At 42.7% G+C, this 27523-nt stretch overlaps 3 protein-coding genes across 9 annotated transcripts; 2 read left to right on the forward strand and 1 right to left on the reverse strand.

The window, feature by feature from the left end:
- Positions 1-22: 22 nt before the first annotated feature.
- Positions 23-27481, reverse strand: LOC102040053 (E3 ubiquitin-protein ligase TRIM7-like). 6 transcript variants are annotated; one of them, XM_031060779.1, is made up of 15 exons: positions 27337-27481; positions 19929-20028; positions 11334-11514; positions 9874-10021; positions 9649-9697; positions 8898-8989; positions 7893-8018; positions 7065-7237; positions 6610-6716; positions 2359-2521; positions 1933-2028; positions 1246-1458; positions 1139-1161; positions 917-1032; positions 23-626 (listed from the first exon to the last, which is right to left on the reverse strand). In XM_031060779.1, the coding sequence occupies exons 6-15, from the start codon at positions 8953-8955 to the stop codon at positions 484-486; spliced, it is 1218 nt and encodes a 405-aa protein (XP_030916639.1). In that variant the 5' UTR covers positions 8956-8989; positions 9649-9697; positions 9874-10021; positions 11334-11514; positions 19929-20028; positions 27337-27481; the 3' UTR covers positions 23-483. The 6 variants fall into 6 exon arrangements, with proteins under 6 accessions (XP_030916639.1, XP_030916640.1, XP_030916638.1 ...); XM_031060780.1 differs by lacking the exon at positions 27337-27481 and adding an exon at positions 23035-23502 and having other exon boundaries at positions 7920-8018; XM_031060778.1 differs by lacking the exon at positions 27337-27481 and adding an exon at positions 23035-23502.
- LOC102039883 (butyrophilin subfamily 2 member A2-like) lies at positions 2951-5779 on the forward strand. Of its 2 annotated transcripts, none has more exons than XM_031060784.1 (3): positions 2951-3355; positions 4227-4329; positions 4643-5779. In XM_031060784.1, the coding sequence occupies exons 1-3, from the start codon at positions 3248-3250 to the stop codon at positions 5149-5151; spliced, it is 720 nt and encodes a 239-aa protein (XP_030916644.1). In that variant the 5' UTR covers positions 2951-3247; the 3' UTR covers positions 5152-5779. The 2 variants fall into 2 exon arrangements, with proteins under 2 accessions (XP_030916644.1, XP_005425644.1); XM_005425587.2 differs by having other exon boundaries at positions 2959-3195.
- Positions 11372-14277, forward strand: LOC102037444 (killer cell lectin-like receptor subfamily G member 1). Its single transcript, XM_005425573.1, has 6 exons — positions 11372-11507; positions 12175-12273; positions 12589-12729; positions 13164-13318; positions 13543-13652; positions 14062-14277. Exons 1-6 carry the CDS (start codon positions 11438-11440, stop codon positions 14228-14230), a joined length of 744 nt encoding a protein of 247 aa, XP_005425630.1. The 5' UTR covers positions 11372-11437; the 3' UTR covers positions 14231-14277.
- Positions 27482-27523: the final 42 nt, after the last annotated feature.

The raw sequence follows: 27523 nt of genomic DNA on the forward strand, positions 1-27523 counted from the left end.
CGGGGAGGAGCGACACGTGCTGTTCTCAGTCAAGGCTGTATAGTTTAGGACCCGGGACAGGTCCGCCACTCCGCACCCGAGAATCAGGACCCGTGTATGCTCCTCACTCGCCTGCTCCCTTCTCCCTGGCCCAGCGGAACCAAGAAATACCTTAAAATCTAGCCTATGCGTACACATACGCACACACACGCACACTCACACCCGCACGCGCATGCACAAAAGAAAAATCGGGGGTGTTTTTTTGTTTGTTGGGGTTTTTCTCGCCTTTAATTCATCACCTACATGCTAAGCAGCAAGAGAAGATTGGTTACTAATTATAGCAGCTGGGAGGGGAGTTTTCATAAAACCATTTGTCTCCCTAGGAGTATGGGCAGCGCCTAGGATGAGGATGCCCAGGTGGCATCTTGCAGAGTCCATCTACTGTGTCCGCATCCTGCATCTCCTGGCAATGACCCCCTGACTGCTACTAGCCAGCTCCTGGCCTCAGCGGAGCTCTCTGCCCTCATCCTGCTCCTCCTCCTTATCCAACCGCACCCTTTTTCTCTCTGCCAAAAGCTGTAGGAGAGGAGTCGTGCCAGTCTCCAGCGTCATCTTTGCTGTGGGGAGACCCTTGGGGGGATCCATGTCTGGGAGGAGGGAAGAAGGTGGGGAGTGAGCAGGTGCAGAGCCTGCTGCTGCCCTTCCCTTGAACAAGTTCCTCTTCCTCCTGAAATGCCTCTGACTTCTCCCCAGATAACTAAATTATCCCAAAATGCAACTGAATTCCTCCCAAAATAACTCTGAATTCCTCCCCCCAATACAGATAAATATTTCAATTATCTGAATATATCTGAATATCCAAATTATCCCAAATACCTCTGCATTCCTCCCCAAAGCCTCCGAATTCTCCTAAAATATCAGATTTCTACCCAAATACCTCTGAACTTCTCCAGGGCCTCCCACAGAGCATCACTTTGGTGGCAGCAGGAGCTCAGGCTCTTCTCCAGCTGCTTGGGGAGCCCCGAGGGGAGGTGGAGCCTCATTTCACTCAAGCTGGTAAAAGAAATTAGAGGGACAGATGTTATGTGATGGATGTAGCAGCCAAGCACCTCTCCACAGCTGGAGCGATAGGGACGTGAACCAACCAGTTGCCACATACCTGCTTAGGATCCTCCCAACATCCTAAAAGGAAAAAGGGAGAAAAAAGGGAGTTCAAGACCCCATAGGCAGCACTTTGGGACAGCTTTGGGTAAGAAAGGCATTCACCTGGGGCAAGCATTTGGCCTCCAGCTGCCTGATGAGTCTGTGGAGCTGTGCAACTCCCTCGGCCACCTGCAATGATTTTTCGGCCTGGGTAGCTGCGAAGGTGCCGTCCAGCTCAGCCAGCCGCCGCAGCACAGCGCGCTCCCGCTCTGCCCGCAGCCGGCGCAGCCGCTCAAACTCAGCCTTGATGCGGCACCGCTCAGCTTCACTCATCTCCTGGAGGAGACAAGAAATCCATATGCAACCCTCAGACCTGAATTTTCCCCTTTTGAGTTAAAGGACAAAAGTGCTTCTGCTGTAGCCAGGGGGGCTGTAACACTGGGGCAGGGCTGGGGATGCAGTTCCTCTCTGTATTCTGTCCAAAACCAATCCAGGTCCTGAGAAGCAGGAGAGAGTGTTAATTCCATGTTAACAAATGTCCCTTTATGACTCAGTCTGGGATGAAAATGAGCAGCACCATGACAATGATTTAAAGTGTGAGTGTGGATAATAAGCAGCTGCACATGGAGGTGGTGCTTGCCAAACCTGCCTAGGATCTGCACCAACCACCCCAACTGGGTATAGGGCTTTGCAGGGTGCCAGTATGCCTCTTGGATATAATCCCACGTGTTTCTTCAAGAGGGGCCTGGGGAAAAATAAATACCCAAAGACTCATTCAGACTGCTGAAGAACACAGGGGACCCCCTGTACCAGGTAGTCCTGGTGTCTCTTCTCTTCACTTGCTCTCCAGCCCAGAAATTCTGCCAACACCTTCCTTAGGGATTGCACGTGAGACTGGATTTTCTCCTGAATACACACACACCAAAAAAACCAAACCAAACACAAACAAAAACAACAAAACAACCCACAATGAAGTAATCACCTTGTTTGTATAATCCCACCTTCAAAATCTTACATTATTCTGGGGAGGAAAGCATATAATCCCCCTAAAAAAGCCCCCTCATTGCCTTCCTTGGAAAGCAGGGATCAACTCACTTTGTGTTTTTCCCACAGCTAGAAGCAGGCACCAGAGCTTTGCTTTCCCAAGAAGAAATTAAAATATTTTCACTTTGCACCTTTTTTTTCACAGGGAGAGAGAGGGGGAAGGACTGATGGGTCACAGGAAGGTGATCTCACCTCACAGGTCTCATCCGGTCCTCCAAAAGTCTTCATGACCACAGCCTGTGTTGTCTCACCCATTGCCTCCTGAGGGGCTTTTGTCCCTTCAGCACCAAGAGATGAATCTCTGGCCAGTGTCAGCACAGGGGTTTTGTGTGGCTGCTGTGGCCATGCTGCCCTCCTGGGAAGGAGAAAGGAGTGCTGGGTGCTGGCCGTGGCACGGGGTGAAGCTGCCTGCCCTTGAACCACCCCTGGGTGTTCCTGTGCTCAGTTCCCGGCACAAGCTGCCCAGCTGGAAAAGCAAATGTCATCACCTACAAGTAGTCTTTAAACAAATGTTATATCCACAAGTTTGTCTTATTTCCAGACATTGCTGTCACATTCCTCACCTGGAAGCTGCTCCCAGCTTTGCCTTGTTCACCTCCGTCATGTGTAAGGGGCCAGAGTCAGGTTTGGGGAACTAGGGGGGCAAAATTTAACTGATTTTTCCCTTGTGGTGCTGTGCAATAATGGGGTTTTTTGCAGTGCTTTAATTTTCCTCCCTTTCCTCCCCAGTGCGTGTGTTGAGAAAATAAATGGCCCTGATATGGGGGGAAAGGGGGCAATCAGATGGGACAGGTGTCCAAGCACGTCATGGCCCCATCTGCAGGCGAGAGATTGGAGAGCTCCTCCCTTCTTGGCTGATAAAAGCTGGCAGAGGCTGAGACAGGACTGAGCTTTGGCTGAGCCTGTGCCAGAGAGAGGAAGAAAAAAATCCCAAGAAGAAAAAACGCAGTGGAGAAGCAGCCAGTAGAAGAAAACCATCTGGAGGAACTTGAATACAGCACCAGCAACAGCAAGGGAAACACCAAGAAGGTTTGAGTAAGGGGGAAAATCCCAGTGCTGATAGGGGGGCTACATCACCCTCATGTCTGGGGGCGAAGGGGGTTTTGAGCCCCCTCCCCATCCCATCAACTCAAGAAGGGAAGTGATTTACCCTTGCTTTGGTCTCAGGATCTTTGTTCGGGATTTAAAGGTATTTTGCAATGGAGGGTCATGATGATTATTTACTTCTCTTCTACCTGTAACAATCCAGCCAGGGAAGTTGGGTGAGAAATAGCATGGCTCCTGATTTTGTCTCCATTGGGGTGATTTTCTCACCTTTTTCTCACTTTTACTCATTACCCTGCTGCTTTAATCCCCTTATCTGCAGATTTGGAGACAAAAACACATGGAAAAGAAGAAACCTGTTTGTTTTCAACTGTCACAGCATGGTTTATTAAATAATTTTGGGGCTTTATTACTCATGCCCAGGGCCCTTTAGCACGGGCAATCCCTTGTTTGCGTGCAAAACCCCACACTGACTTCCAGAGGATGAATTTGAAGCCATTTGGCGCCAGCTCTTATCTCCCTCATACACATTTTCTCCAAGGTCAATAGCAAACTTCCCCTCTCACAAGATTTCTCTGGATGTGAGGGGTGAATGTGCCTTATCTCAATTTTAGGGACTTTCCTCACTCAAATAACTTTGTCAGATTTGACTGATGAATGGTGGAGGCAGAGATGAATTTAAGATGGATAGATTCAGCCTTCAGCCAGCACAAGGAATGGAGATTTGGGGGTATAATAACATCTACAATGGAGATGGGTTCATCACATGTGCTACTCATGTTCCCTTCATAGTCATTAGGGAATTAATTGATTTAACCCATCTCCAAGGGTCTTCCCATAAATGAACCAAGCTCTGTTGCAACTGTTGAAGAAAAAAGAATGCTATTTTCTAGAAGTACTTTGATTAAATGTAGTAGTTAAACACATTTTTTTACACAGAAAGGGGCAGAAGCTGAGATAGTGATGAAGGATAATAATTGGATTTTATCCTTTCTTTCCTTGTTCTGTGCCTCCAGTCAGGAAGAGAGGACCCTGAGGGTGCAATGGCTTTCTTCCTCAAACCACGGCCATGCACATGGGACCTTGCCCTGGACTACCACACCGCTAAACAGTTTGAAGGTAATCAGAGGCGGCTCGAAAGGAGCAAAGTACCTGCTCCTTGTGTTTTCTGGGCTGAGATATTCAATGGGGTTGGAGATTCTCCAGCTCCACCTTCTGTCTCCCTAGGGCCTCCGTCTCCAACCTCCATCTCTTTGTTCTTCCATCTCCAGCCTCACTTCCATCTCCTACTTCCACCTCTTCACACTTAGATCTGCAGCCTCACCTTTCCTCTTCCTTTCTCTTTGAAAAGTCACCAGTGAAGGCATTTTGGGGGTGTATTTTCTCTAGGCTTAAATTTGGCTTCTGATTCATTCTCTGTTTTGCTTTTCAGTGGATGTAACCCTGGATCCAGCCACAGTGGGCCCAGAGGTGATCCTCTCTGAGGACCTGAAGGAAGCCACCTGGGGCAGACCTCGATGCCAGTGGCCTGAGGGTCCAGGCCGGTTCGACACAGACCCGTGCATGCTGGGCAGCAAGGGCTTCACCTCGGGCCGGCACTACTGGGAGGTGGAGGCCAATGGGCGCTTCTGGGCTGTGGGGGTGGCCCGTGAGTCAGTGCAGAGGAAAGGCCGGGTCCTCTTCAAGCCCAACACTGAAATCTGGGGCTTGCAGAAGTATGATGAGCTCTGCGTTGCCCTCACAGCTCCCTCCCACACCTCTGTCCCACTCCTCAATGGGGAGATTGGGGTCTACCTGGACTACGAGGTGGGACAGGTCTCCTTCTACGCTGTCAGCAGCCGCCAACGCATCTTCACTTTGCCTGCCTCCTTCAGTGGGGAGAGGGTCTTCCCCTACTTTTGCGTGCTCCTCTCAACCATTAAACTGTCCCCCAAGGGCTGATGCCCTGAAAGGATCCTCCCAAAAGCTGATTGCATCACTGTGGTTGGAAATGCTGGTTGATGCTCCTCAACTCTAATTTTCCAAGTCTTGGAGTAATTTCTAACTCAGTTCATGGTCCTTCCTTCATCTTAGATGTCTCTGTTTTGGGTTGTGCCATGGGGATTTTGGGTCTGAGCTCAGCACGGCTCATCTCAAGTTGTTAAATTCATGCAAAGCTTGTTAACAGGAGCTGGACTTCCCTGAGCATGTTTTGAGCTAAAATCTTCATTTTTTTCCTCCCAAATACAGCTTCCTCTGGAATGTTCCTTTTGCTGACCTCAGTGCCTATGATTGGCTGGGTTTCCAGCACAAATTAAAAATCTTGATTTTTGCAGACTTTATATTAATACCAGCAGCTATTCCTCATATTAAAACTTTTCATTTAATATTGTTTTATATCGTTTAAATCCCCTGGTTATCACAAGGATGTGCTCACATCCACTGACCCCACTCTTTTCCTCTGCTGTTCCCTATGCTTGAGATGTATTTCCATGTACTTCCTCTGCTGTTCCCTATGCTTGAGATGTATTTCCAAGTACTTAGCATGCAAATATGCTCTGGATAGAATAAATTTCTTTTTCTCTAAGAAGTAGAAGGCATCTGTATTCAGGCCATCACCAAGTTGCCCCAAACCCAAAAAGAGCCCCCAGAGCTGCCCTGCCCCCCACCCCCCCAGATTCTCAAAAACTATCTCATGTGGATCCCCAAAGTCTGCCTTGTCCCAGAAACAGTTTGTTGGCCTCTGGAAACCCCAATAACCCCTTGCCCAGGGATTTAAAAATATTTTTGAGATTTTCTTTCATGTCCCTATGGTGCACTAGATATCTGGGAGTGAGAAGGCCTCCCTGCACCACCCAAGGAGCTGACACAGAGGTTTGGAGGCCGTCTCATCCTGTTGCCCTTGCCTGAGCTCTGCAGCTCATGTTTGTTACAAATCCAGCTCCTCTCAGTGCTGCAGTGGGAGGAGCTGAGCCCATTGTCATCCAGGTAAGCACAGAGCCCACTACCATGGATCCGAAACCTGGAAGTACAGAGGACATAACCCATTTCAGATGGAGCAGTAGGAAAAAGGAGGAAAGTCACACATAGGCTTCCCTCAGCTTCAGTTCTCAGGCATCCTCATGAGCACCAGCGTGTCAAAACACTGACGCTGATCTATTTCTAATATGAAACCCAAATTTGCAAGAGAGAAATAAACTTAAAATAAAAAATCCAAACTTGGGATTTTCTCACCAAATGCACCACTCCCATCTTTTAGGTCAAAGGGGAAAACAAAGACCAGTTCCAGATGCAATGCTGCCCTTCCCAAACACTGTCCCATTGCTACCTCTGGATGTACCTCAAGTACAAGAAGAAATGCACATTTTGTGGCTGAGGAAACACCAACCAACACCTTAATAATGAAAAACGTGGACTCACAGGTGAGATAGAGGTGAGCGATTCACCCACAGCCATGGCTGCTCCTCATCCTCCCGCAAAAGGCCAATCCAATGCTCTGAGATGCCTTTGTACCTCATCACAAAACTCTGAAAGAGAGGGAAAGGAAAGATTTCTACCTTCTTCCAACCAAAACCCTCCATTTTACCAGTTGCTCATGCTGCTTTAGGGCTTCTTTGGGGCTTGAACATTTAAATTTGCTACCAAAAAGTGTCATCTAGAAACAGGGGTTTATCCCTACAGTCCTTGCAGCAGTTGGCTTCAGTGAGAAATTTGAACAGACCCATAATGACATACCCTCAAGGCCTTTTCCCCAAATTCTCACCCCAGATCTTCAAAAAAGATCCTGGAAGAGCAGTCACAGAAACCAAAAGGTTTCAAATACAGTGCTTTTGGGTTTTTTCCCCCATGCCAAGCAGGTCCTCTTGTCTCCTTACCAAGTCCTCTGTGCTGTCCAGCATGGCCAAGGAAGCACCAAGTGCTGAGCAGTTGTCCTGGCTGGATGTCCAGTTCCCTTCAACCTCAGAAAAATAGTAGCATTTTCCTCGGTACCTGATCCAGTCAAAGGGGCACTGAAAGCAGGGCTGGGCATGAGGCTGAAAAGCTTGCACTGTCATTAAGAATAGAACAACATTAACGAGCAGCACCCTCCCCTTGCCTCTCCAGGGTGGGAGATCATCCTCCACCCCATGGCTTCTGAAAGTCTTCACCTGCCTCAACTGTAGGAAAAGAGAAAAATTAAGATACCAGGAGAGATCCTGTGAGAAAATAAGCTCACCATGGCCCAGCTTGTGATGTTGTATAAGAAATACAGGTGCTGCACCTTCAAAGAAGGTGGTAGACTTCAAAAAAACCCATTTTAAAGAGGAGTTTCAGAGTAGCCCTATCCCTAAATATGCCCTTGGGTGTTGCTCTCTGTCATTAACACAAAAGTAGTGAAAATGACAGGAAAAATGTCCTCTTATTCCTGCACACGTCTTGACTTGGTGGGACTCATGACAACATCTCCAGGCCCCTTCTTCTCTGTAAACAATACTTCTGTGTGACTGTACTCCTGAAATGGCTCTTCCTGTTGATTTTCTAAGGGTTTCTAGATGACATCAGCTCCCACACCATGAGGATGGGCTTGTTCTTCTGTAGAAAGACTGCTCTGAAATGTCCTTCTCCCAGAGAGAACAGCAGCTTGGGTGGGCTTTGTCTTCCACAGGAACATGGAAATAAGTCTGTCAGAAATGCAACAACCCAAAATATCTCAGAGACATTACCTGTGAGACTAAAACTTCGACATTCACCTGCAAAAGCGATGGCTGTGATGAGCAGAGCTGCGAAAAGCACTGCCAGCATCACCTGGCAGGCGACACGTGCCTCCGGCTTCATCTCCATGCTGTGACCTGCAGAAGAACAGACCTTCAGTGTCTCTGCAGGGGCTTCCAGGGCAGCAGCACGCCACAGGCCATGCCAGGATCATCAAGGGTTGGCCTTGTGCCAATGGCACTGAACTTGGTGTCATTTTGGGTGAGAAACACCAAATATTCTTCTTCACATGGAATAAAAGTAGCTATATTTTATTTATGGGAGCTCTTTGGGGAACAGTTCTCCCCCCCCCCCCCCACCCCGCCCACCGCACATTATTAAAGTCCAGTGGAGTTTTTTTCTCCACCTAAAGTAAGACACTTTGGGTCATGGTGCCTCCATTTCTGTGTCTTGTGATCCAGAATGTGCACTTTCCCTTCACCATGATCAAAGAAAATTCTCTTTCCTAGGGGTTTTATACAAAAATCTTAGTGTTTTCATCCAGTAGGACTTCCCCCATTTTTTGTGTAAGATTTTTCCTTTTTGTTCCCATCATATGAACCAAATGTCATGGGAAAAACCCTCCTCTCCCCTATTCCTCCTGGAAAAAATATTAGAAAGTAAGTCAAAAGCCAAATATTAAAAAAAAAAAAGTTATATTAAAAAAATTTAAATCAACAAATGAAAAATCAACCAAAAATGGAATATTTGTGGGGAAAAAATATGCCTAAAAGAATCAGTTACTCAAGAGCCTCAGGAAAGTTTAATGCTAAATTAGGATAACCCATTGTGTCTGAAATTGGTCTGCTTAGAGCAAAAATTCTCTCTGCTGAGTGAGAAAAATTTTCCCTCAAGGGAAGTGCCAGAAAAAGCTTTGTCCTACAACCTTACTTCAGCTGGGTTTGATTCTCAAATTACAGAAGTATCAAAAAAAAACCCAAACCCAGTGATTCTACAGTTCACTGCCCTACAGTTACCTGCCCGCTTGTTCCTTTCCATGCCCAAAAATCCGGAATACACTCTTATTTCCTCCATTTTTGGGGTTCCACCCCAGGTGCTCTTGCCTCACCTGCCAAGCAAAGTTTCATCTATCAGAGGTGTCACAAAGGCTCTCCATGCTCAATTAAAATTTTCTCACAATTTAAAATTTTCTCCCTGCACCATATTTAAACTTTTCTCAGCACCTGAAGTTTTCCCACACAATTAAAATCTTGTCCCTGCAATTAAAATTTCCTCTCCCCCCAATTAGTTTTATCTGCTTAATTATACTTTTCTCCCCTCAGTTAAAATTTTCTCCCTGTATGTCAAGTTTTCTCCCCGTAATCACACTATCATCCCAAATTAGTTTTCCCCACCTATTAAAATCTTAAAAATTAAAATTAAAGTTTCCTCAGGTAACATTTTCTCCCTGCAGTAAAAATTTTCTACTGTAATTAAATTTTCCTCCCTGTAAACTTTTCTCCCCATTAAAGTTTTTCCCCCAATTAATACCTTCTCCCCTCAATTAATATCTTATTTTCAGTTAATATTTTCTCTCCAAAACTAAGGTTTTCTCTACTAAATTAAAGTTTGCTCCCCCCATTTAAAATAATCTTCCCCTATTAAAATCCCTTCAATTAAAATTTTCTCCTGCAATTAAAAACTTCTCCCTGCAATTGAAATTCTCTCTTCCAGTCAAAATTTAAGACCACCTCCCCTCAGCCCCAGGCCCATCCCAAATGCTGTCACCTGTGTCTGCTCTGTGGGAACAAGCCCAGTGCTGAGGCACAACCTGCTCCTGTGAAGAGAAACAAAGTATTTTTAAAAGAATGTTGGTTTGGTTTATTTTATTGTGTTCTTAGGGATTTTCCTGTGCCTCCTCGAGGGCAATGAAGAGGGGGCTGCCTGCCCAGGGCCACCCGCCCACCCACAGAACCAGGGGTTCCCCTCCAGCTCCACCGAGCACCACTTCACCTTCTTTCCCAGCATTTCCGGAATTTTTTCTCAGCTAGGGAGAAGGACAGTCCAAAAATGCTTTTTTTAGTGTGCAGTTGGAGGAAACACTACTGGAGATCACTCTGTTCCAAGACGTCAGGGCACCCCAGAACAGCCTTCAGGGATTCTACAAGGGAGAAGTACAGTTCCCTTCAGCACATTTTATAAGGTTTTTTACTGTAAAAATATAAAAAAATAAGTGTTCTTGCAATTAAGCTACCCAGATGCAGGTGCTACCCTAAAACCTAATTTATTTTGTATTTTTAGGGGTTTTTTGTAATCACTTGTCACACACCACTGGAGCAGCTGCCTTTGCAGAGGGCAGGAAGGCTGGCTGATAGCAGCTCACCACAAAAATTTTCTTTGACAAATAAAAGGCTGAGGGGGGAAAAGAAACTAAAAATAAACATGAGACAATAAAAAAAATAAAAATAAAAAGTACATAAACACAAATTAAAAATAAAAGTATTTATTTTACTTTAACTAAAATTTTAAAATAATTTCAAAACAAAATAACACAGTGCTTTTCCTACTGGAGCCTTTGGGTTTATCTTCTTATTTAACCTGTTTCTGGCTGCTGGTAGCTATTGGGGCAAATTTCTGCATTTTGCTTGCTTTTTTTTTTTTTTTTTGGGTATCTGAGGAAAAAACCCATCATTTTTGCCTCTGTAAAAAGGTGTTGCTTTGGGATATTGTGGCACTGACTAAAACCTGGGCTTAACACCAAAAAACCCTAAGAAAAGGGAGGGGAAAAAGTTACTGTAGGCTGGAAATTGTTGGTTGTTCCATGCAGTAGTCAAAGAGTCCCAAACCTGGAGGAAACATAGGTCTAGATGGTGTAAAAGGATACATCAGGAGTGGGAGTATGGGTTTGCAGGTGAAAAAGTCAAAATAAAATAAAGTAACAAAATAAAATTCATTAGCAGCAGGCAGCCAGCAGGAAATCCGGATTCTTGCCTCATCCTGGGCAGGAGCTGGGCAACCCTTGACCACATTGGATCTCTTTGCTCCAGGATAAAACAGAGACCAAATACTATGTCAAAACCAACAGAAAAAGTCATATGGAGCAAAAGACATTTCAAGTCACACCCAGCCCATATTCTGGGGAAGAAACACCAAATGTCACCTGTCTCTTCCCCACCTGCCTGTGGTCACACTGATCTACCTCCTCACAGTCAAAAACCTTATTTAAAGGCTTTTTGAAATGATTACTTATTAATTCTGCTTTCACAGATGTTTAACACAACCACCAAAACCCACAGATGTTTCTACACCTCCAGGTGTGCCGCCTCTTCCTGGCTGCAAGACACCCATTCCCTCTTCACCAGCTTCCACTTACAAGGGAAGGGTGTAGAATACATACACACACACACACACACACACACACATATATGTACATATGTACAAACTGAAAAGCAGATAAAAGCCCCAGCCAATACCATTTCCTGGAGCAGATGCAGCTGTGAGTGCGTAGTTCACAAGGCAAGGGGCTGTCCAAAGACCGTGTCACTTTTGGGCTGCTTCTGGGACCTTCTGAGCAACCATGGCTGGGGAAATAGTTTATGCTGATTTAAGGCATCCTAGGGACAGTTCTTCTGCTGAGAAGCATCCTGGTAAGTCCTATTTTGGGGAGAAAATGCTTGTTTCAAATTTTGGGAAGATTTTTGGATTTGTTTACTTTTAGGTTTGCTTGCTTGCTTCATCGCCATGTTAAGGTTTCCAAGATCATGGAGAATATTGTTGTGGGTTAAATGGTTCTAATGTAGCATCTTGGCTTGAAAAGAGGAGGAATAAAAGAAAGGAAGGAATGGGAGAGGGCGACAGATATCTGGAAGCCATTTTGCTTCCGAAACTCTTCATCTGGGGGGCAAAATGGGTGCCAAGAAACCCAATATGAGCCAACACACCTGGATGGGAAGGAAAGCTGCTGAGATCCTGTCTGGAATCCTGGTGGAGATGAGCACTGGAGTGACCTTTGTCTCACCAACTCCCAGCTATACCAGGAGCTCTAAATTAAGCCAATTTCAGATGGTCTGCCATGCCCCAAGATCCATCACTGGGTGCCCAAGGATGGTCCTGAGGCTCCTGAAGCCCCTCTTCCACCTGAGAAACCACCCTCACCCTAGACCACATCAGTGGTGATTTACTTCTTTGGAGGAAGCAAAGAAGCTGTAAACTTCTGCTCAAACTCACCAGCTTGACAGAGGGGCTTTTTTTTTTTCCTCTAAACCCCCAATATTTTCATCTTTCATTTTTTAAAGCAAATGTGGCCTCTTTCAGCACCTGCCTTCTGTCCATGGTGGCACAGGCTCCTTCTCATAGCTGGGGGCCTGGGGCAACTCATCCTGCTGGTCCTGGTGGTGGTGCTGAGTGTGCAGGGTGAGTAACCAGCTCTTATCTACACCTCACACTACAGTGAGCAGCCAGGGAGGGAAATTGGGGTTTATTTCAGCATTTCAGTCTTTGGAGGGGACAAGGTTGTCCTGCAGAGATGTGACATCACCCATCAAGAATAAACCCATTCTGAGTAGACCTGGATTATACCCATTGCTATCAAACAAGAGTGAAGAATACAAGCCATGTTTTTCAGGCCAGCTTTAGCAACTGCATAAGAAAATGAAACCCAGTTGTGTGGGGTTTGTGGTTTTTATCCCTAAACGGCTGCAGCTTCTCACCCCAGATTACTGCTCCAAGTTTTTCAGGGGTCCCCACAGCCAGTGGTGACAAGCATCCCGCAGCTAGGCAGTGGGATCCAGGGAAGGAACCAAGTGGAGCAGTGCATGTTTTCATCCCTGGTGCGGTATTTCTGCAAGCCCCAAGGGGACAACCCCACAGGTAATCCCCCTTTTAATCTGACTCTACTGGGAGATGTTCAGGTGAGACCTTTGTGGGGGTCTTCTACTGCAAGGAGAGAGACCTTTGGGGTTGTGAGACCACAAGAGTTATTTGGCAAAGAGGAGTCTTGCAAGGAAGACTCCTCTTTTCCATGCAATTTTTGCTGATCCCTCCTCCATGGAGGAGCAACATCAGTCCTAGGGAGGAGGTTCCTGGCCACTCCACCTCCACCAGCCAATAATGTCCTTGTGGTCACCAAGCCTCAGTAACCTTCCTTCTCTCCAATGGCTGGTAAAACCACATCAAAGTGAAAAACCCAGCAATGGGGAAAGAGCTGGGGTGTGGGATGGGGAATCCCTCAGTACCTTCAGCTGGTGGCTGGGGAATAACCTGACAGCCCTTCGGAGTGTCTCATGGCTTTTCTTCCCCTTCAGCCTATGCTGGCTGCAAGCTGTGTCCCCAGGACTGGCAGCTCCATGGGGAAAGATGCTACTGGCTTTCTGAGGAATTGGGAAACTGGACTCAAGGCATGAAAAGCTGTGAGAACCAGGACTCCCAGTTGGTGGTGCTCCAGGACAAGAAAGAAAAGGTAAATAGGGAGAAGAAGGCTTAAAAAGGACACAAAAGTCCTGATTTTTAGATGGGCAGGGAAGAAAAAAGTGCCTATTAACAGGAGGGTTTGGGGAAGCATTCAAAGTATAGGGGAAATTCATGTCTCATGAATTTGGAAGTCAGATTTACTCTGTGAATTTGATTGCCATTAAACCCTCCAAAGAGAGATTTTGGGAGCAACAGGTCACTTCTATTTTCCAGGAGCACATCAAGGCTGTTACAGGCAAGAGCCCACCACCAGTGTGGATTGGATTAAGGTCACATCAGAAGGTGTGGAGATGGGTAGACAACACACCTTTCAACCCCAAAATGTGAGTGTATCCACAGTCTGTTGGTGTAAACAGCAGCTTTTCTCCATTTCAGACCTAATTCAAGCCCTGATCCATCTCTCCAAGATGTTGGAGTTTATGCAAGAGTCTCATATTTCCCCCAGCAAAGTTCTGTACAACAAAGGTTGGGGAACTGTACTGGAGCACAGTAACCCCACAGCTTCCACCAGACCCATGAAATAACATGGCTTTTCATGCTCCACACGTGCTCCTTGCAGATCTTACTGCAGGTACAGCAACTCTCCTCAAATCAGGTCATCCTCCGGCATGAAATGATGCATGCACAGTGAGACATTGCAGGGAAAGTGCAGAACAACCCCACCCCACCTCTCCTTTTCTGCAAGATTTGGAGAGTTTCCTCCTCTTCAGCAATACAATTTTTGTTTTACAGGCTTGGCACCTCTCTGCATGAGATGGATGAAGGGTGCGGGACACTGAGAGGCAAAGACTTTGAAGTTAAAAGATGTGATGCTGAACACAAGTGGGTTTGCAAAAAAAAGCCTTTCCTGCTCTGCTCTGTGACAGCAGAAGATGGAGAGAAAAGCGATGCCTCCATCTGACAAACATGCACCCCAAAATGCCCATCCCACAAGACACCTGCTGCCAATATTTGGGGTGAAATAGCCCCATCCTCACAGTTACAGCTTTGCAGGAGATTTCAGGGTTTGCAAATCCTCTTACCATGAGGATCAAGACCAGTTTTGGGAACACAGATGTACCCTGGAGGATCAGAAAGGCCTCTGCCTCAGGCACAGTTTTGATAGAGCTGTGGCATCAATAAAAGCTTATCAAACTGGTTTGCTTCAATTTATTGAAATAACACAGGCAAGAGAATGGGTGGCACATCATCCAAAGTTCATATATAAACATTGCAAATTTCAACTCAAAAAAGCTTTTGTGAGTGACAGATATTACCTGTATTCATCTCTCCAAGCACAGCTGAGAGCGTCAGCACACTGATGCAGGCTACTGGGTGGATGCAGCTGGGTTTTGCTCAAGTTTTGAGGATCTGGAGGGGTTTGTTTTTCTTCTGAGTTTTGTTGTTGTTGTTGCCGTTGTTTTAGAGTTATTTGTTGCTGTTGTTTTGGAGAGGTTTTCTGTTTTGGTTTTTGTTTATTTTTTTGTTTTTGAGGTTATTTTGATTGTGGGTTGGGGTTTTATTTGGTTGGTTTTGTTGTTTTTACCAAATTCCTTCCTTTTTTTTTGATCTCCTTCAAATGGTACAGAAGTGTGCAAGAGGCAGGGAAACTTCTTCAGCTCCGGATTTGGAGGGAAGGGAATGGAAGTTCCAGGAAGATGAGGGAAGTTCCAGGAAGGGGAGGGGAGGGGAGGGGAGATTTGGTTGATATTCAAGAATCACCTCCTACAAGATCAACAAGCTCCATCACAACAAGTAGGAAATGAAAGGCAGCTGGAGACTGGAACGACAATGTTGCTCCTAACTGAACTCAAAAGGAAACACACACAGCAGCGAAAGCTGGGACAGATTATGCAGGAGAAGTACAGAGCTGTTGTGATAGCACCAGGAAAGCCAGGGCCAGCCTGGAGTTGAATCTAGAAATATTTCTGCACCTGAAGGGGACCAAAAGAGAGTTCTATGTGTAGCTGTAGCAAATAGCAAAAGGAATAAAATGACAGCTAGGGAAAATGTAAACTCTTCCTGGATGGGGTAGAGGTGCTGACAACAAAGAACATGGAAAAGTCTGAGATATTCAATACCTTCTTTGCTTCCATGCTTTCTAGTACAACTGTCCTTGAGGAATCCCAAGCCCCAGAAAACAGAGGAAAGTTTGGAACATGCCTGGCCCTCCATGAAAGGAAAAATAGATTAAAGAGAGCTTAAACAAACTGTACATATATAAGCTCATGAAGAATATGAGGCTGGACCCACAAGTGCTGAGGAAGCTGCATGATGCCACTGCAAGTCCACTCTTTTTTACCTCTGAAATGTCATGGCAACTGGGAAGGATTCCTGAAGAGTAGAGGAAAGAAAATGTTACTTCTGTCTACAAGAGTGGCAACATGAAATATCAAGGGTACTACAGGCAGAGCAGCTTCACCACAATCTCTGGGCAGATAAAGGAACAACTAATCCTAGAAGCCATTTTTCCAAACAGGTGCAGCACAACATGGTAGTCAACACGGATTTATGAAGAGGAGGCCATGCTTGACTAACCTGGTAACTTTCCACAATGTGGATGATGTAACTGTTTTGGTGGATGATGGGAGAACAGTGGAAGCTGTTTACATCAACTTCAGTAAGACTTGTGACACTGGCTCCCCTAACAGACTCAGAACAGCTGGCAAAATACAGGTTAAATAAGCATACAATGCGGCGGATGAAAACAGCCTACCTGCCAGGCCCAGAGTGTTGCAATCACTGGTTTAGAGACAAGTCATTAGTGGCATATCCAAGTGTTGGGACCAGCACTGTTAAACATCTTCACCAATAACCATGAGTACATCTCTCAGCAAGTACACAGTACACAACTAGAAGGACTAGCTGATCTATAAGGTGATTGTAGATCAGAGATAAGGTGAGTTTCAGAGGGTCCTGGACCAACAGAAAAAGGATGTCTAAGAGTAAACTCTTAAAGAGCAACAAGGATGAATGCAAATTCCATCTGGGGAGGAAAAACACACAGCAGTGTTACATGCTGTGGCCTGGCTGACTAAAGAACAGCCCTGCAGAAAAGGATTTGAGGATTTTCATGAATAAGTTGACCATAAGATAGTGACGTAAGCTGATGGCAAAGGTAGCCAACAGCTTCCTAGGCCATATTAGGAACGGAATTGAAGGAATGTGAAGGAAGGTGGTCTTTTGTCTCTACTCATCACTAAAGCCACACATGGATCACTGTGTCCAGCTATGAGCTCCCCAATACAAAAACAAGATGGACTTACTGGACAGTGAAGGACTACAAAGATGACTAGGGGACTGGAACATCTTCCAGATGAGGAAAGCCTGAAAGAGCTGAGACCACTCAGCCTGGAGAAGAGAGGCTTGGGGGTGCCTTACCCACATGTTTAAATACCTGAGGGGTTGGAATGAAGAGTACAATGCCAGGCTCTTTTCAGTGCTGCTCAGAAACAAGAGGCAATGGGCACAAATTGAAAACATGGAATTCCATCTGAATGCAAGAAAACACTGTTCTACTGTGAAGCTGGTCAAACACACTGCCCAGAAAAGTTAAGACATTCAATGAGCAACTGGGCATGATCTTGAGGAACGAGTTCTAGCTGACCCTGTGTGAGCAAGGGGGTTGGTTTCATGAAATGTTTTCCAATAGAAACAATTCTGTTATTCTGAGATTGTGTGGTTGCCTATGACTATCTAATCTGAGGATATAGGGAAGATTAAGCTAGGCTTTTTATCAGAGATACTTAGTGGAAAGGCAAGAATAAATAGGGTAACTTTTAATTAGATGGAGGGAAAACACTTTTTTTTACCATGGTGGTGGTCAGCCCAGAGTGGCTATGAATTCTCTCTCCTTGAAAATATTCAAAACTCAACCACACAAGGCCTCAAGCAGTTTACTCTAACTGCACCTGCTTTAAGGGGAGTTTGGACTAAGTGGCCCCCAGAGGTCCATATCAAGCTGAAGGATTTCATGATTCTCCATGGCTGGATTTAAAGAATGTAACTCATAACAGCTCAACATATTTGTGGTAGCACTTAAAATACACATGACTCTTAAATATAGGGTTGGTAAAACATGCATACTGAGGAATACAAGACCAGGACTTAGGCAAAGCCAAGTTACTCTAGCTAGCTATCATTTTAGATTGGAAATACTGATCACCTGAGATATGTTCCTCTCTCTATATATATATCAGGTAAATAGTCAGAAGAACACAGTCCTAGTAATTTTTAGTGCTTTGAAACATGCAGATGGAACACCCCACTGGCTAAACTCAAAGGCTTACAGATGAAACCCCAGAAACCCTTTCTGCTAACTTCAATGACTAAAAAAAGAATTTGAATGATCCAAGTAGAACCAGGGGGACTGACAAACACTGCCATACCACCAGGTGCCTCAGCCTATTTGGCCTGTCAGTAAGTGCAAACAGGCCCAGAGATTTCAGAAGGAAGCAGAAGACCCAGCTCAAAAATATGAAAAAACTTGCTCACTAAATCCTTACCAAATATTGAAATGTACAGATTGGTTTATGTCCAAAATAAAAGGAGATGGTTAAAAAGAAAAAATATTTTTAATCTGTCTTTTGAATTTGAAATTCAGGAATATCTTTTCCTTTCCTAAATATTCCTAACTCATTGACCTGATTTTCACCAGAAATTTGTCTATGATATCTAGATACAAACGCAATAGCAAAAGTAGACTCAAATAGACTCTGTAATAGGTCATAAAAATTGTAACCAGATCTTCATCCTTACCATAAAGGCTTACCTAATTTTTCCTTCTGTACTGAAGTGGAAGCTCTCTAATAGTTGTCTTCATGCAGAACTCTATTTTTGGTGCTATTCCCTTGATAATAACTGTTAATCATTGCATATGCATCACTCTTATAATCAGAACACTTCAAAACCTCCATTGAAACTGCATAATCAAAGTGACTAAAGGAGGCACTTTAGCTAAAGAAGCCTTGCAGCAAATTCACCAGCAAATAACAGTGGCAAAGGAGTTTTCCTATGAAAAGCAGCACTTTGATTTTAGTCTGCTCTCTTAATTGGTATAAACTGTACAAGAAGGGGAACATGATGCACAAGGCCAGCATGTTCCAAACATATGCTTGAGGCACTGACCCAAGCACTTGGTAGTGACTTTGAAACTTCCTCATAAAGCCAGTATTGTGAAGAAAGGGGAGTAGGAACCCTTGATCTACAAAAAATGCATACAGTTCTTTAATGTGTAAGTAGCAGCTCCTTTCGTACAGTGGTGGAGGTGGACTAGCTTAACCCAAAGGACACTTTCTAAAGTGATGTGAAAAAGAAATTCAGATTTGCTTTTCCAGGCAGATAATGCCATGAAAAATATTGTAAAGACATTAATGATGCCTGACAACAACAGACGTTCACTTATCTTAGACTTTGAATTGTGCATTTCTAGAAGCTAATCTCTTCTACAAGAATGACAGAAAAATCATGGTACAGTACCTTCAAACTTCATTTGCCCCTACCCTTATGCAATGAGGATAAAATATAAGCAATAGTGATATAAGAAGGAAAGAAATAAGGTACATATGGAAGGAAATATGACGACATATTAGTAATTTGAGTGCAGCATCTGGCTGGCCCAGACCCAGACACAGAAATGCGGCGATGCTGCCATTTCTCCTTCTGTTTGAAGTTGCCCCCAAATCACCTGTTCCTTTAAAACATGTCACCACCTTCTTTGTCTTCATCAGATTCTTAAGGACCAATACAAAGAATTGTACAATGTAATGTTTAGTTAACCTGAGCATATATTTCTAAATTTCTATTCCAAATGTATGGAAAGTATTCCTGTATTAGGCAGAACTTTGTAACAGTTAGATTTTTTTTTAAGTCTAGTATTTCTACACTTGCAATTTATACATAATACCTGATTTTGTGACGTGAAATATGCCATTACTAGTAGAATAATGCCATTACTTGTAGAGTAAGCACAAGAACCTTCTGAATGAATCAGTGCAAAACTGAGTCCACAGGAAAGATGACCCTCAAAGCTATTGTATGCTGAAATACACTCATATTAATAAAACTGAAGTCAGTTTCATTTCTTCTTTTGCATAATCTAGTCCATAATGTAGTGAGAAGTATGAAAATATTATTATTCTAGGCTGCTGTTTCTCCTTCTGGAAACAATGAACCCCAGAAAGAATAGGCAGTGGGTGGCCTTACAAAAATAAAAGACCCTCAAGAGAAGAGTGAGAACAGGCAAAGCGAAAAAAACAAAGCATGAACATGAGATAAAGAAAATAGACAGAAATCTGGCATCCCCAAAGGCCACTGGTACAAAGAATCTTGAAAATCTTTTAAGTGACTGGACCTTTCACACCATCTGTGGATGAAAGTATATAACTATGTTATTAGATCTTCTACTAACCTACAGGGTGTGAGTAACAAATTTAATTGTTAGGATGGCCCATACTTGGTACATTCTCTCAGCACTTCTATATTCAAAAGTGTGCAGGGGCATTCCCCTCTGCTCAAGAGGGTCAAAGAGTTAGTCAAACTCCATTCCACACAAAATTGTCACTAACACTCTAGTCCTTTCTTCAGACAGGTATGATAAGCACTAGTTTCAGGCAACTTACCGGAAAATAAGGAGAAACTGTCATGGCTAATTCTCTATCCATACCACAACAGGCAGAAAGTCTCCTGTACTCCCTTCATAAAATGCATAGTCATGCCCTCCTGAAGGAAGAAAGAGACACCTATTAAAAATAGTTATCAGAGTTGTTATATGGAATTGTCATTGCTGTGCAATGAAAACTTCATGAATTTACAAATATGAATGAATGAGTGAATGCTCTTGACAGAATGCTGCTCGTCTCGCACATAGTTATGCTTTCAGGAGCAGGTGGTAGTTGCAACATTAGTGGGCCTAGGAAGCATGGTACAGGAATGGCACATTATTTAGCAGGGTTAAGAATCCTGCAGATGTTGGAAATCAGCATACTGTCCTCCTCTGTTGTCAGGAAACATTTCAGTTTGCATTCCTGAACACAGCAAACAAAACCAGAGAAATACAGCACACCCAAACCATTTGGTCCTGTATTTGTACATAGGAAAGAACACAACAACATCAGGGGTTTCTGCTGGCTTGACTAAAAGAAAAACTACTTCTCCAGAAAATGGCTTATTCAATATATCCCCAGAACTCTTACTTTGCTGCAGCTGATTACTTTGTTTTCTGAACAGGAAATGAAGAGGATAAGAGGTTGGGAAACCATTTATGTTTGCACTGGTTTTGGAAGATTTGGTTTAGCAGAGCAGTCCTGGAGTTTGATGCTGTCATTAACTTTCAACGCATTAAAGCCAAAGTATGTTGGGGATGGACACAACTACAAGACTTGAAGGGAGACTACTTATTTAGGTTGTAGAGAATGTCCAGAGCTGTGATAGAGATGTGCTAGTGCATATTTCATAAAATATGTATAGGGCATATATTTATACACAAATTACTAAATATTGATCTTGATTTTTTGATGTTTTCAGTACAATTAGAAATTGTCTCACACAGGGAAAAGAATTAAATATTCTAATCTGCCTACTGCAGCAATAAAATAAAAATTTTGATATGAAATTACAACACTCTAATGTTTGTTCAGCAGATGTGTCATCATAAAGTAGTGTTGAAAGACAACCACCATAATTTTCAAAATGTATTTCCTCCAGAGAGCCAGCATATAGTAAATGAACATTGTGTAATTTGGCCAACAAACCATACAGCATGCAAGCAGTGTCCTACAAACTGAGGGTGTAAGTATCCCTGTATTACAAGTAAAAAGGGGATGCTAGTCTCTCAAGGACAAAGCACAACAATCAACAACTTTGGCTTGCCGAAAGCATGGCATTATCAGTACACAAATCCTAATCAAATGGGGGATCAGTGGAACCGCATGGAAGTACAGCTCAAAGGATAGCACTGCAGGGGCAGATAATACAAGTTGCACCGATTAACTGGCTTGACTTCCATATATGTGCAAAGTTCTGTTTTGTTCCCCAAGGATCTCACCGCTTTTGTCTGAATTCCAAGACTGGAAGCTGGTCATCACACTGGTACCTGTGCAAAGTTGAGTGCCGATGATGGAGGAAGCAAGCTATCCTGGTTACTTTCAGAAGATAAAGCATGCTTGATGTTTTATAACATAAAACATATGAGGGACTCTGCATATGCGGATGGGGAGAAATAAGGTACCCCAGATTACCATGACCAGATATGAGGTGCCTGGGATTGTACATACTTGGATGAGGGAGATGAATCGTCCTGGGTTACCATGGCAAAGTCTTGTCAAGCCCTACATCACACTTGTCTTTAGCTCTTTTCTCCCTTCAGAAGCCTATTAACTGTTCTGAGTAAAGGAGGTCAGTGCTGCTCCATACAGGTGGCACAGCCAGAGAAAGAAAATACTTTCACAAGCTCCCAGCACAGGAGGAAAGCTATATGGCACACTGTCAAGTATCTGGCTTAGAAACTATAGCAGAGGTTTTGCCTTCCTGAGGTGTGACACTAAGATGGCCACAATGGATATTCTGCTAAAAAAGCTGCTGCCTCCTTCACTTGGACAGGTTCTGTGTCTTTACAGAAGTGAGGAGATGTTCACTTCTAATCAGAGGAAAAACAAACCCTGCAAACCATGCTACAAGGCTGACAATTTTCAGTAGAAGTTAATAATGAGACTACCACGTTTGATCATATTCAAAGTTTCATCTTTTTTAGTCACACTGCTTTTCTGCCTTTCTAATGGATCCCAGCTTTACAACAACCAAGAAAAACTTTTGTGAGCTTTTGACACTCTGAAAAGAAGGCAATACTAAGTTTTGTCATGTGAGGTCTGACTTCTGCTGTACGAAGGACATAGGTAGGCACGGGTTCCTCTTGTGAGGAATAGACTTTGCTTTTGCCAATATCTTTTAAATTTAAAAAGTTGAAAGAAGATAGTACACCCCACAGTACAATAAGTAAGCCAAATCTCAAAGCTGCAAAATTTTGCAGAGCCAAACAACAACAAGTATGAAAAGAGATGGCATTTCATGGATGAAGGATATGTCAGTACTATGTAGAATAAAGAACAGATATTCTAAAGGGCCAGAATATGCTGATGATATTTTTAAATCCTTTGGCATTACTTAAAAGAGTCTCATCCCTTTTAGAGGTATTACTGATCAGTCTTTTCTGTCCTGACACACTATAGAAAAACTATGCTATGCCCAGGGGACAAACAAGCTTTATACACTACACCTAGTTATCTGACAGCATGATACCCACAAAGCTTGCATGAAAGTAATCATGCAAGAAAATGAACACTCTCTGTACTAAGCTAGATCACTCTCTTTTTTCCCCCTTGTTTAGGCTTTTATGTAGAGATAATAATAATAGATTATGTCAATTTAGTTTTTGCATCCTTCTCCAGTATCACTGAGGTTTTTGAACCAGGAATAATATCACAAATTACTCTTTAATATATCAGCAACTCTTCAAAGCATAAAGCAAAAAGGAAAGGGAAAGATTACTATGTCAAGCAAAATATCTTGAAAAACAAATACCAAATGTACCGGAAATATTTGTTACATGGGGAACATAAAGTATATTTTTAATTTGATGTAATAGAATAATAACCAATTTTAGTAAACAGCCTGCAGTTTTAGAACATACATGAATGCTCCATAATCCATGACCTCAACAGTAGCACTCACCTGCCAACCCATGTCCATTTGCCTTTTTCCCATCTTACGAGAACACACAATATGAAGCCTGAAGATGACTATCTAACAAGATGAACTTCACATTTTTGTGTTCTGGTTGAATGTAGCCAGAAAACTAGACTGCTATCAGAAACAAGAAGATTAGGATGAAGAAACTAAAGCATCATGACTGATCCTAACAAATCATTCAAACTATTCAAATCAGAAAATAATTTTTTTCTACTCAAGTGTGTACCCACAATATACAAGAAATTATGGAGTAAATTTAAATTTATAAGGGAGAGAAAGCTAGGGGGCATGACATAAAACTAACACTATTATCCTTAGTATCCTGATACTAATATCCCTTACAGTATCAAATCAATTAGCATATGGAAAAATATTTACTTGCCTATTACCTGAAGACACAAGATGAGTAAATTCAAATTTTATTACATTAAGTGAGAGATGAAAAATAAAATATAGCAGGGTGGCTGAATGATAGATGTACTGTTTACACCTGCGACTGTAATCAAAAGCTACACATACAGAAAGGAATGGAGGGAGAACAGCAAAGGAATGAGAAGAGTGGATAAATGATAGATGAGAAAGGAGATAGATGCAGAGCTACTTTCTACTTTGGTTCCTTAAGTATTTTTTCTACTATTATTTTCATTATTACTAGAATAGATACACACATAAAAGTAATATCAGGACAGTCGGTCTCTGTGATTGACACCTGATGGACTGTAAATCCATCAGGACAATGGGACAGTCACTGCCTTGTGCTTGAGCTTCTGTTGATTTTAACAGGAATGGCTCGCTCCAGAAGGACAAAAACTTGAAACCCTTTTAAGACAAAGGAATTCCAAGTGAATTAAAGCTAAGGGATGAAAATATTTTAACTAAACATGTGCTTCTGTAGGTATGACTGACTGTTGAAAGTTTACTAGCAATGGCAAAACAGAATATAGACAAGCTATTGTTATAAATAATTTTTTTCCCTCCCGCATCCCCCTACAAGCAACAGATTTCAGCTTTTAAAAGACTGCCTAACCATTAAATGCGACGACTTGTCACAGACTTCAAAACCCAAAATTGCTGATAGAAAAATAAAAAAGCACAGTGTCAGGTTAGTGTGTCACACTAGGTGTCAGAACACAGCCTGTCCTAAGAATGGAAAAATCATGTAATTTAATTGAGGGCAGCTAGCTTATAAAGGCTGACATTCAAATGGCTCAAATAAGTGCAACATAAAGGGAGACCAACATGTACCAGGTCATGTTCTCTGGAAAGACAGTCAGAGAAACAGACTCATTATGTGAATACATGGATCTGCTTTTTCAATTTTAATTATCACTTATTCAAATATCATACTTTCTGTATTTTGCTTTCTGCAGCAGGATCTAAAGCACCTTCAAACAACTACGGGAAAACAGTAAGAAGCAAATAAATTAATTATAACACTCATTAAACAAATCAGCATTCACAGGAACACTTTAATATCTATTCAAAATAATTGTCATATTTTTTGCCAAGCTGCCACTGAACAAAACACTTAGCTAATATTATATGTTACTGTGTATTTTAGGATGTGATTTACATTTTTAAAGTTATGCAATGTTTTGGAAAAAACAAAGCTGAAATTTCATATTCATTCATATAGGCATCAACTTCAGAACAGCCTGTAATTTGTAGGGGAAAAATATCAGGTTTACAGTACCCTGAGTGAAATTCTTCGAACTGTAAACCAGAAGAACCACAAGTACAATTAGAAATACATGTTGGAAAAACACTTGAATTCTTGGCCAATCCTATAGGACACATCCCAAATTAAAAGATTAAAAGCTGTAACTCTAAACACTTTAAAGGACAGTAATTTTCCACACAGGTTATGGGCAAATGAGAAAATGTAAGGAAGTTTTCCTTTATTTTTCTGTGTATTATGTAAAGCGTGTTTGAATGTCTTATAAAAACAAAATTGGTTAAGATATCACCTGTGAAATACCTTTTAAGAAACAAATTGAAATGCATTTGTCTGCCTTTAGCTCTTGTCTACTTTGCTACAATGAATTATGTCTTATTCAAATGCTCTTTGCACACCTTGGAGTGAAATTCTGACCCCTTTGAAGTAAACTGGAATTTTACCACTGGTTTTATTTGGTCATAAATGTCGGACATTCTACCTATTTAGAGAAGATGCATTCAGCTGCACACCACTTGTTTTATTAATATTTGCTGCTTTTTTTTTTTTTGAAGGCATCAACGTCCTTCTTCGAATGACAGCAGTGTTTTCAGACAATATTTTAGCAATAGTCGTCTTTAAAGAGGGCTGACCTAACCAATGTTTTCTCCAAGAAAATGTGCTACTTCACTGTTTGTCAACACCTACTGATGAAGGTGACAGGCACAAAAAACCCTAATGTGTGGTAAGAAAAAAGATGAACTTATCTAACAAGACCTACTTCATGTGAATTACTTAGCGTTAAGTAAACATATAAGAAACTACTCTTTGGAAGTGGGTTATATTTCCCACTTCTGGTCGTAACATGACTGTGGGGTTTCATTGCATAGAGATCAAAGAGTCATGTATTTAGAGTTGCATCTGCCTTGAGACAGGGAAAAGGCCTTAATGAGAATAATACTTGTGTTTCCATGTGTAGTTTTCCACTTGTGTCAAGGACAACCAGAGGGGAAAGGAAAAGCAACCATGCTACTCAAGGAAAAGCCTCTCGCGAGCCAGATGTAAACAATTTTAGAGAAACACACAGGTAGTAAGAGTAATTTGAAAAACAATCAAGAAGACTTTGGATCAAATAGGTAAGAAATATACTGTTCCTCTAAACTTATAGCATACCTGTTTTGCAAATGGCTTCAGCATGGGCTTGCTTGTCAGCAGACACAGACATGTTGTCTTACACCATTTTTTAAAAAGCAGTCTTCAAACACAACATACATTAACATACAGTAAGGTACAGGAAAAACACCGAGACTCCTCTTATCATCAGTTCCAGGTGTTTGAGTGACATGTAAAAGGGCACTAAAACCACTCGTCCATCATTCATTTAGATCTTCATTTACATCATATGTCTTCTGTACAGACAGAAATCTCAACAGATGATAGCCATATTATAATTGGAATGTCATATTGATCCCAGATCTATCATATCTGAATCAAACTAACTTCAATTACCCTCATATAGACTATTGTTATTATTGATATTAGGTAAGAACTGTCCATGTGGGAGATGACCTCTCATTACCAATAATGTCAACGTTCTAAATCATAAAATCTTAAAGAAATGTAAAGTTCCATTTGAGGAATGGACCTAATAATGATTCTTATTATGCTGAGATACATGTGAAACAAGAATAACTTACCACTTGTAAAGATAAATAACATTACACCTGAATTACATCTCATACAAGACTTGAGACATCAGTTTTTATCCCAAAACATACAACAAACCAAAGACACCTTTTCAAAGCACACCTTATGAGACAAGAGAGGAGTTAACGGGGGACAGGCATTCATTCTGCCCTTTTGTGCTCATCCAAGATGCACAAACTGAGAAATATCTTGGTTTCTCAGCCAGAAACACACCAGGAAATGTAACCTTATGAAAGAAAAGGATATTTTCACATGAAACTCCTTGGTCTAGTCTTAGGCATGTGCACCAGTCCAGGTCTGCAGGACCCTATCTCAGAACAGACTCAGTGGCCCTTGGTGTTATTACTGATAGCCTCAAAATGCCAGGTTAAGAGCTATCATTGGGAGTTCTCTCATTTTGTAATTTTGGCTTTTATTGTCCCACGTAACAGGAACTAAATTTCATAGGCCTTAGCATTACATAGAAACATTTGATTACAAGAAAATGATTGAGTGAAAACCATAATTTTCTTTTTCTTCTATCTGATGAGGACTGTTGTGAGCAACATGCTAGTATTATCCCTTTGGCCACAGCAGTAATCCTTCTGTTATATAAACACACAGCAACAGGTCCCCTACCTTCCCATTTAATCTGAAGTTTTCCTAGCGTATTTTTCTTGCAGGCTTTATACCTGCGACGCCCAAAGAATCAGCCAGCACCTCCTGTTTGGAGGAAGACCTAAACAGCCATTCCATGGGTAAAAAGTAGGGCTACAACGAGGGCACATTTTAATCTTTACAGGGGCACTTCCACAAAGGTATGGCCTCATTATGTGCTAACTTCCATTCCCAGATGAGAGCCAAGCTATTACAACACCCTAGACAGCACCCCAGGAGCTCTTAGGACTGAAGGATCGCATATACACATACACGCACACACACACATGTGGTAGCCTGCCAGCGCCGTGCAGCAGCCTGCAGGAAGGTGAGCGGCCTTCCAGCGGCACGGAAAAGGCAGGATTAGGGAAAGGCATACGGACAGCTGACGGCACAGGACAGCGGCAGAGACAGCGACGACGCAGGGACAAGGACGGGTGCACGGACAGAGGTACCGGCTACGCCAAGGGCCGG

This window comes from Geospiza fortis, unplaced genomic scaffold, assembly GCF_000277835.1.
Source record: "Geospiza fortis unplaced genomic scaffold, GeoFor_1.0 scaffold491, whole genome shotgun sequence".
NCBI classification, from domain to species: domain Eukaryota; kingdom Metazoa; phylum Chordata; class Aves; order Passeriformes; family Thraupidae; genus Geospiza; species Geospiza fortis.